General features: G+C 41.2%; 1 protein-coding gene across 1 annotated transcript in view; it reads right to left on the bottom strand.

Annotated features, from left to right (window-relative positions):
* The window catches only part of EXOC2 (exocyst complex component 2), a gene marked incomplete at its 5' end in the record, with an annotated part of 124321 nt that overhangs the window by 62065 nt on the left and 48752 nt on the right, over positions 1-13504 (bottom strand). The window contains 2 exons of the mRNA XM_079713058.1: positions 3130-3254; positions 6128-6253. Of these exons, the coding sequence (XP_079569184.1) occupies positions 3130-3254; positions 6128-6253 (251 nt within the window). The remainder of the gene's footprint in view (positions 1-3129; positions 3255-6127; positions 6254-13504) is intronic.

The raw sequence follows: 13504 nt of genomic DNA, 5'->3' as shown, positions 1-13504 counted from the left end.
CTGGACAGAATAACTGTTTAAACATCGAGGGCCTGCCTCCAAACACAAAAGAAGTGGAGAGGGTAGGGGAACTACCTGTAAGGCATACCTCTTGCAACTGTTGAAAAAATCGTTACTTATTGTTTTAATCTGATGAAGAGTTGAACATCTCCACATGCTGAATTATGTACACTTTGCCCTACTTTTAAAAGAAAATTTAATTTTGGAACAGAAAGTACATTTTAATTTACATACTATGAGTTATGCAATTTTTTAAAATGCTGATTCCTAAAGTTTAAAATTATTTGGATACTTTAGAAGTTTTCACCTCAAAATACACTATATTTAAAATATATCTAAAGGTAAAATCTTAACCTACTACTAACCATTTTGCTAGCTAAAAACCTTAACTCTTTCCTGCACACACAGACCAAAACTACTTTGTGGTAAGACCAACGGCTAGATTGCACTGTTTTGATTCACATGTTACTTCACATGGCCTTGACTGGTCTGAAGAACTATCTGTTAAACTGTTGGAAACTCCATCTAAATCTTTTAACAGATGAACTCGAAATAAAACAAAACAGTTTTACAACAAGAAAAAATAGGAAATTCCAAGTAAATTGTGTTTAAATATTAGAGAGCTTTCTTGTATGAGACTGAAACCCTGGAACTCTTCCCAATATTAATTTAATTAAGTCTCTGGATCTCACTCATGACATGATGGCACCCTTTCCTAACTCCTCCATTCCTTCCACTGTCCTCTGGTGTCTTTCTGGCTTTTCAATAGAGGGTCACTTAGTTTAAAAACATGCCCAAATCTGTAGAGTGAATTACACTTACTAATTATTACCATAAACTTTTAAGAAAAGTTTAGAAATTCCACAGGCACACCCAACTCAGCACAACTGATCACAGTGATTTTCCAGTGCTGTGACTCCTGAGCTCATTTATTCCTCATCTGCAACCAAACACTTCATTTAGACGTTTACACAACTAGGTATAACCTGTGAGGAGGAGAATACCTTCTCTTTTCACTAAATCATCTCAGATCAAAAACCCTAAAAAGATGCAAGATGAGGCAACTACTGTCCATGCGTGGGGGCCACCTCCAGACACCGCTCCCGTTGGAAGGAAAACACTCGGCTGGAAACAAAACTAGGTTTCCAGCTGTTTCCTGGGTTTTGCTCCCTCAGATGTGAGAACCCGCCTCGGCAACATTCAGCACGTCTCTGTTCTACATCAGTGCCACACTTCTCACCACTACTACACTCTGTTCACGAAACACCTCCTGTGTGCCAGGCCAATGACACTTCAAATACTGGAATAAATATTTACTCCAAATAAGAAGAGCAAATTCTTGTTTATCTCCCCAACACTGTTCTGAGCACTTCACTTAATATTAACTCATCTAATTCCCAAACCATCCCCCGGAAGTAGGCTGAGAAGTCACGGCATCTGCCCAAGGTCACAGCCCGTAAGCGACACACACTGGGTGTTCTACTCTAACCCTGGCGCTCTGCAAGAGATGCTGTGAACACAGCTGTCCAGGCACTGGCATGGAAGCACCTCCCCTTTCCAGTCTCACAAGAGCTCTGCTTTAGAGGGAGCAGGTAAGAGGAGGAGGGCACAACACGGCAGGAGGGGGTGGCTGTCCCCCACTGCAGCAAAAGGCAAGAAACCCAAACCTTCCCCAACACAGAGGCCGCCACTCTCATCCAGATGCCATGAACAAAAATGCGGGCTCATCGGGCACGTCTGAAAGCACAACGCTGAGAAAACTTTTTTCAGAACACCTAAAGGCACTCTCTTCTTCAGGAAGCAATGAAGGCCAGCCAAACTCTACACATATTTTATGGAAGACTGACTTTCTCTGTACAGTTAACTTTTCAACACAGCTTTTGTATAATAACCAGGTAATACAAAATGGACATGAAAGAGTTGTGAGGTATGTTATTTATTGCTATAATATTTGAATGTGTCAGTAACTGATACACTGCTGCAATTAACGGAAGAAAAAAATACAGGGATAACTCATGCTTAAGAGATAGGTTTTTCTGCATGAAGGAGTCTGTTTTTTGCATGCACTACTGTTTTTCTGTTTTTCATGTACTAAGCAAATTTCATGGTTTAGACAACTAACTTTTCATTTAAACAAACATCTAAGGATCTACCACGTTAAAAGGAAAAGAGATAGTGGCAAACTTCTTTAATAGCGGCATAGCATGTATCCATGGTCAAAGGAGACTGGATGGATCCTGGAGGACCAAGACCCCCACCACCTTCTGTCCAACTGCAGAGGTGTCCTTGGTGTAAAAGAGCAAAAGCAGCTTTGTGCTGGCAAGTGCACTAGTCCCAGGAAGACCCCACCTCTCCCAGCTTCCCCAGGGCTGTGAAGAGTCTCCTCGGAGATACAAAACCAGAGCTGTCTTCTCCTGAGCCACCAGAGCTCCAGGCAAAGGGCCTCAGAGTCTATATTCTGGGACCTGGAGGCCTATCGTGGGCACTTGATGTGAGACAACTGAGTGACGAGTCCGAATCTGTGTGCTACACACAAAAGTCAAGAGTCATTACTTTACGCTCGTAATTTCTGTGCTCCAATTATACATGATTAGGACACTAAGTACATATGCAACTTGTGAGAATGTAAAGCCTTAAACAGCTTCTCCAGGCTGATCACACAGGGGCCAGAAAACAGGATCTTTAAGCTCTTTCCAACTAGGAAGTTCCCTCTCACTTGAGACCCATGTGCAAGATGCAAACATTTGATCCTTGTTGTATCACCTGTTCATCATCAATTGCACGACAGTTTCATCCACCACATGGCCTGACTGGCATTATACTCAATTCAGGTTCTCTTATTCTTTAAGCCACTGTTTCCCCGAGCACTCACCCCTGCCTCTGAGAGACCCTCACTATTCTCCTTTACAGTCAAGGACAGTGACTCCCACAAGAGGTGAGTAACTTGCTCAAGGCCATACAGCTATTAAGTGTTAGGGCTTTACAGCATTTTCTACTAATCTTAAAACATCTGACAATACTTAGAGGCTTTGGGCTTCTGAGGCTTTAAAAAAGTCACTTCAAAATCTAAAATTTTTAAGAGTAGAAATCCACGGCTTAGCTACAACTATAGTCAATCTGTACACATACCTCACTGAAAAGGCTTCCGTTAACATATGAAATCCAGAGTTTCCAGAAGTTGGGCAGCTGACTTAAAACAAGCTTGGTCAATTTTTCAACAAATGCCACCCGGTGGGGAGTTTGGTATCTCCACGCTAAAGAGGAAAAGAATAAAATACTATTAATATCCTTTTGAATCAAGACTAAAAATGCATTTGAACATACTGCTGCTCCCCCACCTAAAAACGTGCCCCATGCTGTCCCACTTGGGCTGCAGAGCTTTAATCTGCTGATAGACCAGTATTTCCTTTTCCCACCAACTACCAACGCCTGTGGCAGCACAGTGAGCTGAGGGGCCTGCTTGCTCAGCGAGCCTGGGGGGGGGCAGGGGGGCGGGGGGCAAGTGGGGAGCAGAGGCAGGACAGGAGAGCTTCACAGAGGAGGGGCTTCGGCTTTCCAACCCTGTTGTCTTCAGGTTGTAACTCAGTGGTGGAAACTCAGTAAGGAATCAAATTATCATAAAGGAACACATTCAAGCACAATCATGTAATTAAAAACTCCTCCCATAACAAACAAATTTAACAGAAAGTAAAAACACCGAAGCCTCTGGGATCACACATCGTTTAATGCAGTTACTGTAGAAAGTGGGAAACAAGGTCTGACAGATTTCTTGTGGGAAGAATAAGTTTGAGGGGATAAAGGTGAATGTATTAGGTCTGCGAGCACCAACCATTTCCCAATCCCCCCGCCCCATCGCCTACAGACCAACTCAACACGGACCGACACGAGCTGCCTTCCAACGGTGGCAGTAGCAGACCCGGCGTGGCCACAGCTCCGGTGTCACGGGCCAAGGACAAGGCAGGAGACAGGACAAGATCTAAAACCTGAAGCTTTAGAAGACCCACCTCATAAGGGTGTAAGCAGACTCTTACACGGGATAGTCCCCAAAATTAATTTTGAAAGACTAAGTTTTTGAAAATTAGTTTCAAAAGATCCATGCTCCTACAGGAACAACGTGGGAACAAAGCTCCAAGAATCCACATAAGAGTCTTCCTAAGTCATGCTCATGTCCAGTGAACTTCACAGCCAGGCAAAGAGCAGCCAGGGAGTAGTAAGGCCAAGGGTTCCCAGGAATCACACGGGAGAGGGAGCAGTCCTCCTGAGTGACCCCAGGCCATTCAGGAGTGGCCTCAAGTCTCCCGAGAAGGCAGGCTACTGCTCCAGCAACTAACCACAGGCCTTGGATGAATCAAACTTATTTGCAAGTAACCGGTAAAACAAAGTCTCACACTCTTTAAAGGAAGAGAACAAAACCCAGACACTCAACACTGAACATTCCCAGTGTCTGAGAAACAATGAAACACGATTAACCAGGCTAAAAGGCAGGGAAGGAGAATCAGAACCAGAAACCAGGGAGAAAGCTAGTCAAGAGTAACAGAGCCACAAATGACAGAGAGAGATTAACCTATAAGGACAATGTTCAAGTAAAGGAAAACATGAAATAATGAGGAAAGAAAGGGAAGATATTTAAAAGAACCAAATGGAACTTCTAGAGATGAAAAAGTACATGAAACTTTTGGCTTAGACGCTGAAGATAAAAGATCAGAGAAGTTGAAGGCATAACAATTAACTCTACAGTGGAGCACAGTGGAGAAACTGGGGTGGGGAACAGATCCTCAGTGATCTATGGGATAATCCATTGGCTTAACATACATGCAGTTGGGATTCCAGAAAAGGAAGCAGAGCAGAAAGATATTTGACAAAATGATAGCCAAAAATTTTGCAAATTTGATGGAAATTTCCAGAATTTGATAAAATAGATGCAAGAAGCTTGACAAACCCCAGGCAGGATATATTTGAACTGTTCAAGCTGATGTAATTCATTACAGTCAGCCTCAAGTATAACTTCTAACTGTTTTAAGCCTGTTAGCATGTCAACTGGTGGTAGTGAATCACATAAGGGCAGGGAAGGGGTGTGGAAAGGGTTTTCACAGATCATGTGTCATCCTACTCATAAAAGAAAGGAAGTATGTTTTTGAAACTCAGGCGGGCTGCACTTCAGGGTCAGGCCCTGGCTATATCTGCTTAGAGGGCTACATGGTACCACAATGTACAGAATCCAACAGTTCTGCTCTTTCCAGTGTTTATTCTAGTGTTTGGTGGGCTGGGTGGAGAATGGGAACAGGACAAGAAGAAGCCACACTGACAGTTATGGAATCCCTTCATTTAGTGCAAATGTATCATTTGATTTTAGTGCTTATGATGGACATTCATTCATATTATTAATAAAACTTTAGAAAAAAAATCTCTACTCCAGTACTTAGAAGAATAATATGAAATACTTTGAAATAATCTTTAGAGGTATTTGAACTTAGTAAGAAGTAAGGTATTTCTATTACCTTATTTGCATTTCTTATATCTATTATTGAGGTTATAAGTAACCAGTGACTAACAGCATCTAATTGGTACACAAATGCATTATAACCAACATGTTTTGTATCTCATATAGGTAAACAAACAAAAGATAAATGTCAACCTCAGGAAGAAATGTAACACAGTTACAATTTGAGATGCCTTATCTTAGAAAAAATGATTAGTAACTAATTTATGATTAATAAACAAACAACTCTTTTCAAACCAAATTTTAAAATTCATTAAAAAGGTGTCTACTATTTTTCTGTACTGACTACAGAGATTCACTTTTGTTGCAACCTTCATACTAAAGATGTTCTCAGAGAATTTTTTCTGTGGTGTATTTTTAAAAATCCAACCACAGAAATGTGTTGAATAACACTGACCTGTGCCCAACGATTTATTAAAAAATCAAATGGCATTTCTTTAATGTACAATGTAAAATTCATTTTAATTATCTAAATTTAATTACTGGGTAGTTGCTTAAGTAGAAGGGATGATGGCTGGTAATACTCAGCAGCAGTAACACAGGTAATTATGAAATTTTCCAAGAGAAAAACGTTGGCTATTACACGAGTACAAATTTAAAAGATAAAAGTGGGAGGGAGATGCTCACCATCATCTCGACCAGGCTGAAAGCTGCTACCCCTCTTCAGAGACGCTGTCTGGCCTAGATGACCCGGCACGGAGGCACGCACGTCGCCGTCCAGGTCCAGTGTGGCGCTGTGAAGGCCTGGTGGCCCTGGAAGAGAGAGGCAGAGTTTCCATGGACTCATGGAGCTTACTAAGTGATTTAATGGACCCTTTCTCTGAGAGATTTCTTTCTCAACCGTTCCATTCTTTTTTCTAAAGAAGACGTCTACTAAAGTAAAACCAGAAATATTTTCTCTAAACAGCTTTTAAAAGTCACTCCCACCATACAGATTTGGAGGATTAAATCTATTACTCTGGCTTAATATAGACATGTAACTTACGTACCATTTCAGAATGAATGTTCAGCAAAACGGAGGAGAGGGGGTTCCATAAACATAAAAATCAGGATGAAAAATTATTTTTTGAAAAGCAACTTGGCACTTGGAAAGGAAGGTACAGGGTTTAGTGGAGCAGACTTAACAGCATAAATCTTTGACTTCCCCCTTAAAATTTAAATCTCCAAATACCACAACTTCTTTCTTTGCGATGTGGGATGTGATTCCTTATTTCTACTCCCACTGCCAGCCACCTAGTTGGGACCCTTTTCACCCCACACTGTTAATATTCTAGAAGCCTAACACTTCACTAGAGAATGTCAGGACGTTCTCTTTATTGTCCTGGATTAATACCACCAAAATACTGCTATCTTGATTCTCTTCTCAGAAGTCTTCCAGAAAACCCTCAGAATTCCAACCCAAATTACCTAAGAACCAGGAAACACTTTTTCTAAGATGGTTCTCCAGAGTCACCAGGAATAGAATCCCGTGTTGCTAATCCCGTTAGTGAGAGGCTGGCGTTATGGGTAGAATTCGCCTTGTCAGCCTGCAGAGGTGCTATAACCAGCACTCTGAGCTCTGCAGCTGAGCATTCAAAGACCTCCAAAACAAGCTGAATTCAATAAACATTTACAGGGTGTTTACGGTGCAGAGGACACTGTGAAAATGCATCTTTCATTTTCCTGCCTCACTTCCTACCCCCTTCATCATCCTCCCCATCCCGTTAAACACAAGTCGCCTCCTGCTGTTCCAGCTCAAAGTGCTGTCTATTCTCCCTGCCCTCCGACTGCAGTGAGAATGAACACCGTTTCACTGACTCAACATTCTGCCTTCTGCTGTTCATTAACAGTTCCAATCAGAACTTCTTGGGGATAAGGATCAATATTACGTCTCTGTCCACAGCTGGATCTTCGGCATATAATTCCTTCAATATACACTGAGTGACTGATACTAAATTATTCAATAAGAATGCCCTTCCTTGTTTTATAACTTAAAAGAATATGAAAAGCTTATAGATTTGTTTCCAAGGGCAAAAGATGAAACCCATTTATAAAATAATGATTTTATGCCAATGATAGTGTCAGTTATTCAGTAGCATCAAACAAGTCCTTACTGAGCCCTCCCATGTGCCAGGAATCACAGGCCCCTGGGATACGGTGGTGGGTAACAGGTAAAGGCCTGTCCTCAAGGTGTTTACATCTTGGCAGTGGAGGCAGAAAATCAAGACATAAGTGAATACAATATAAGCAAAGAGTCTGCTTTCACGGCTCCTCCCATCATGAGCCACTCAACGTGATACGGTATGAGCTATCTCCCCGCCTCCTCACAGATTCTACCAGGCAGGTTTTACAGAAATAGAAACCAAGTCATTTGAACGGATATTTTCAGTGGAATGGCATTTTATTAAAAACCTATGATGTTTCAGCTACTATGCTAAATGCTTTATTTACATGCACTTCCACTTTGGAACACATTAAATCTAGGATAAGAAGACTTGTAGAATTCAATATTTTAAAATAGCAATAAAAATGACAGAGTAAGAAAACACAAACATGAAGAAATAATATTTTTTATAATTGACTTTCTTCCCATCTCAAAGAGGGATTTGTGTGGAAGCTTTGAAGATTTATGACATTTTCCTCTGAAGTTTATATAGTCACCCCTGCTATTAATTGTAGAATTCAAGAAATTAATATCAAAATATCAATTTTCTGACATACTTTAAAAGGAAATGTAGGGACTTCCCTGGTGGTGCAGTGGTTGGGAATCTGCCTGCCAATGCAGGGGACACGAGTTCCAGCCCTGGTCTGGGAGGATCCCACATGCCATGGAGCAACTAAGCCTGTGGCCACAGCTACTGAGCCCACGTGCCACAGCTACTGAGCCCGCGTTCCACAACTACTGAAGCCCATGCACCTAGAGCCAGCGCTCCACAACAAAGAGAAGCCCGCGCACCTCAATGAAGAGTAGCCCCCACTCGCCACAACTAGAGAAAGCCCGCGCACAGCAACAAAGACCCAACGCAGCCAAAAACAAATAAATAAATTTATATAAAAAAAGGAAATGTAAAAAAGCCCAAACTTGGCACCACATTAAATATTTGTATAAAATGTGTAACTTATGTAAACATGTATATTGAAAGGTGCAAGAAGAGAATGCTTTAATTCAAAACGTTGTAAGTTACTACCCTTGAAGGTTTCAGGACTATAAATTTTTGATTAAGAAGGAAAACACCTCGTAGTTTCCTAAATACACACTGTATACCATCCCTACAAAAAAATACAATGATCATTAAGTAGATCCTCAGAAAAAGTTTTCCCCATAACTAGTGTGTTTACAGCATTAATTTAAGTGCTGATATTAAGTCCTGTATAGTTTAATTTAAATAAACCCTGAATTTTGAAACTGTTAAAAGACTGATTTATTTTTCCCTTTAATGGCAGAAACTATTAAGAACATGCGTTCCTTCTATTAGAAACCGTATCATCATTTTCTACGATGTCAGGAAAAGAAAGCTTACCAAGAACTAATTTCTTATTTGGAAGTGTCTGTCGAATAGCAGCAAGGACAGCACAGTAGCAGGGAGAGGACGGCCCCCAGACCCTGGGGACAGACGCGTCCGTGGACGTGCTGGGCCGCGGGTCCAGCAGGTGGTGCCCTGCACAGCCCGGGGAACAGCCCTGCAGTGGGAACCCCGGGCCTGAGCCCAGAGCTCGCTCTCCTCTAACAGCCTGCTCCTTTCTCTGGTCAGAACAAGTCTTGCAATGAGTAATCTTATGGAGAATTAGGAGGATTGTCCTTTGAGGAGAAAATTAATGAAAACATTTAAAATCTCAGTTGTCAGAAATTATTTACCATCAAGTGTCAAAAAACAAAAAAATAAAAAAGCTTGAGGATTCTGACACTCCTTTTAAACTTAAATTACATGACGATATTTATACCCCACAAAATTATTACAAATATGAAGTGCTTCTGATGATAAATAAATATTATAAAAGAAAGAAAAAGATGAAAAAAAGTTTCTGTAACATAAAATCAGCAAAAGGTTTTAAAATATAAGAAATCTGTTTATTTTCTCTTGACTGTTTTACCTCACAATACGATAGCAGTATCTCTTGATATGTTTAAGAGAAATATGTTATATAAAATATACGGTTATAAATGAGAGTAACTAGGAAGTTTCATAATATCATGCTCTGATTTATGTGCAGACCATACACAACTGAAAATTATGTTACTTAGTATACTTTCCCTGAAAACACTAAATTATCTGCCCCGATATCCACCTAAGGAGGATGTTCAATACATATATACACAGGACTTGGGTTTTTCATTAGAAGCTCAGTTTGCACTAAGACGTTCTGCAGGTGACAGAGCCTAAAGTTTTTGTAAAATTGTGTTTGACTTTGTCTTTTTCAAACTTAAAACTGCATTAACGAGTTATGGGAGGTCATTTGTTTTCTTGAGAGTAGATTTTCTCTAGAAATGAACTGTTCCTACGATTTTATCCCAGACGAAAGTTTTTATCAAAAATGACCACAGCCCAGCTTTCCTTCATTTGTGCTCACGTTGACAACTGCTCCCCATCCCAGGGATTCCCCGCTCTGTGGCAGAAGCAGTCACAGGCGGCATATGCTTCTTCACCTGTGAAAATCAGGGCTTGAACTACACAGGCCTTAGTGTCTTTTTTAGCTCTAAAATTCTGATTCTATGATACAAAATCTGAATTTGAAACTTTGAACCACCACTGAGAACAAAATGGAAAATACGCTTATTCTGCTCCCTGGAATAGTTTAGGACGATTGAGGACAATGATTAGCAGTGTTATTTAAATGTATAAACAGTCTGCCTCTACACAGAGAACAAATGTGAGCATTATGTCGTAAAAGGAAATTTCATCAAGAAAATATTAAAGGTGACAAAAACAGTAACAGGGAAAACATCACTAGGATTTCATACTTGTTATTGTGGACCTTGCAGCTTGGCTATTTTAGAGGCACCAAGCAGAGTAACCAATAAATACCCTCAAATGACAGTGTGCTGATAAGATCAAGATTACTTGGCTGCAATCTGGCCAAGTTATCTGAGGAATAACTATGGGGAAAAGATTGCTCTCCTGACAAAACTTCACACAGCAACACTTCCATCAGTACAGTATTTCCAGTCCTAAACTTCTACATGGTGTTTGTAGGGAAAAAAAAAAAAAAAAAAAAAGGATACTACAAAAATTCTAGAACTAAATAATCCTAGGGTATAGCTGTGTATCTTCTAAATTCCATGAACTAGTATTTGAGCTTTTACCAATACATCAAAGAAAACATATACATCTCATCTACAGATGCTTGGAAGAAGCATCTTGGAAGAAAAACTCTTTTAAACACTTAAAATTAAAAAAAAATGACTAAGCTTCTTAATTACTGATACTTGATAGAAGAAACGTTCACATGCTGAGGTGTGGGGAAGACATTCTGGCTTATACACGAGTTAACTTGAATTTTATACTAACTAAAACAGCCTGTTTGTGGCTGTTCAATCAAACATACATTGTACATCTGCTTTAATTATTACAGAAAAGGGACCCACAGAAGTAAAGAATGTCCACGCTAAAAATAAAGATGAAATGCCTGTCTCCCTGGGCCACCAATGCTGGTCCTTCTTGAATGGTGAGATTCCCTTCCCAGGTGCCAAGGCCACACTGACTCGCTGTAGACATGCTGGTCTGTATTCCTGACATGTTTGATGTTCTTTGTTCTGACAAGATATAAAACTGTGCTGAAAACCGTGCTTCTCTGGAACAGTTCCTCAGTTATCTGAGAGGCTGTCTTCCGGGCTACAGTCCTCAGTTTGGCTCAAATAAAACTCTTTTCTATCAAATAAAATTCTTTTCCCATTACAGATCGTTTATTTTCGTTGACACACTCGAGTCAACATTCTGTTTCTCTGGTTTAAATAAAGCTTCTAAAACATGCTACCAGCATTCTCAAAGGGAACTATTTTTCTAATTTTGAGTATGCAGGAGAAATTTAACAGATTACAAATAAATATAAAATTAGAAAAATCACCTTTGGAATACTATATAAACAAAACAGAAATTTACCTTTAATAAGAGAAAAACAGAAAATTTGTTTTCAGAAGATGCAGAAGTAATTTTCTTCAGAACACTAACAATCCTAGCTGCTTCACCAAAAGAGTAAAAGTGGCAGTACAGAAATCAAGTTTAAAGTGTATTACTTTTCTAAAAGAAGAACTATTTATCTTTCACAATTTGCTATCGAGTTGAAAGATTTGCTATTTTTTTCCAACTATGAGATTTTTACCAGATAAAAAGTCTTCAGCTTTATGCGAACTTAAGAGATATGGCAAGATTTTCTGCAAAGCTCAAAAACTTAAGGGTTTACCTTAGAACTCTGAGTCCGACAAAATGATAATGGCTTTAGGAAGATTTGTAAGAAATGCTTATTATACCAAGGATTCCAGATTCCATATCACACATCAGCCAAATCCTTTCAACTCCAGCTAGCTGGGTGCACTCTCCCTTCTTCCCTTCTTCCCTTCTTCTTTCTTTCTTTTCTTTCTTTCTTTCTTTCTTTCCTTCTTTCTTTCTTTCTATCTATCTATCTATCTATTTATCTATTTATTTATTTATTTTGCGGTACGCGGGCCTCTCACTGTCGTGGCCTCTCCCGTTGCGGAGCACAGGCTCCGGACGCGCAGGCTCAGCGGCCATGGCTCACGGGCCTAGCCGCTCCGCGGCATGTGGGATCCTCCCGGACCGGGGCATGAACCCGCGTCCCCTGCATCAGCAGGCGGACTCTCAACCACTGCGCCACCAGGGAAGCCCTCTCTTCTTTTAAATGCAGTGGTCAGTATGTGTTTACCAGACTCCCTGAGACACAAAGGGCAGGAGAGGCTTTTCTGCGGAGGGGAAGGCCTGCAGATGTGGGCCAGGTGATACATCAGCCATGTGTACTCGGCCCCCGGCCTCCCGCCCAGCTTTCTCCCAGCCCACGGGGTGCGGGGAGCCCTGGTCTCCAGCCAGCTCTCCAGGCGGCCCATTTCCTCAGCCCGAAACACCTCCAAACACACTTTCCTGTGCACAGCAGGCCCCTGTCCTGAGCAGCAGCCCGACCACCCCCTGCCGCTTGTTGACCGTGCTCGGGCCAGGAGCCTCCACAGACACAGGCCGGCTGGACTCCTGTCAAGCACAGCACACACAAAGGTCAGTGCCTGGGATGGGGTGGGTGCAGCAAGGCAGCTACCAACCTCCAGGAATGAGACTGTGTCCACAGATAAGAATGTTCTTTTTGATCTGATGCTTCTATACATACATTTAAAGTTCCTACAGGGCACTTCCTCAATTTAAAGGGGATCGTTTAATCCAAATTAAACCAAGGAAGGTGTATTTAACAGGCCGCATAACCTCACTCCACTTCTTAGGGCTGTGGGCCAAGTTCTGAACTGTATTCCAACATCGTTCGGAACAAAAGCTGAAAGGAAGAGACGTATTTTAAAAGCAAGACTACAGGTGTGAACCTTGAAGAAGCACTTCTCAACTAACATCGGCTATATAAGCAAGAACCATACATCGTAACAAGCTGGTTAGGTGAATAACCAAAACCAAATTATTTATGCTTTTATTTAAGTACGACCCTTTTCTGCAGTTATACACAGATTTAAGTAGAGAACACCTACTTAGACTGTATAAGCAACAGAATTATTACAAAAATGACAATAGGAGACATAAAATATCTGTACCCCTGAATATTCTAAAATTACCAGGCAATGCTGGCAATTCAAGGTGTGCGGGGCATTTACTGTCAAAGCCGTTTTCTGTTAAGGCTGGAGGTGTGTCTCCCCCCAGACAGACAGTGAGCCAAGCAGAAAAGACCCAGCGCTGGGATGTCACGTGCAGAGGTCCTCCTGACAGAAGCCTTGCTGCCCTGTCTGACCTGACACAGACAGACACTGCCACCAGGTGACCAGAACCGAGCACAAAACGAGGCAAGTCTCACTCCTCCGACCAC

The sequence above is a fragment of the Hyperoodon ampullatus genome (genome assembly GCF_949752795.1).
Source record: "Hyperoodon ampullatus genome assembly, chromosome: 10".
NCBI lineage: Eukaryota > Metazoa > Chordata > Mammalia > Artiodactyla > Ziphiidae > Hyperoodon > Hyperoodon ampullatus.
The sequence above is the reverse complement of the archived record's forward strand: the minus strand, read 5'-3'. Positions and strand labels throughout refer to the sequence as shown.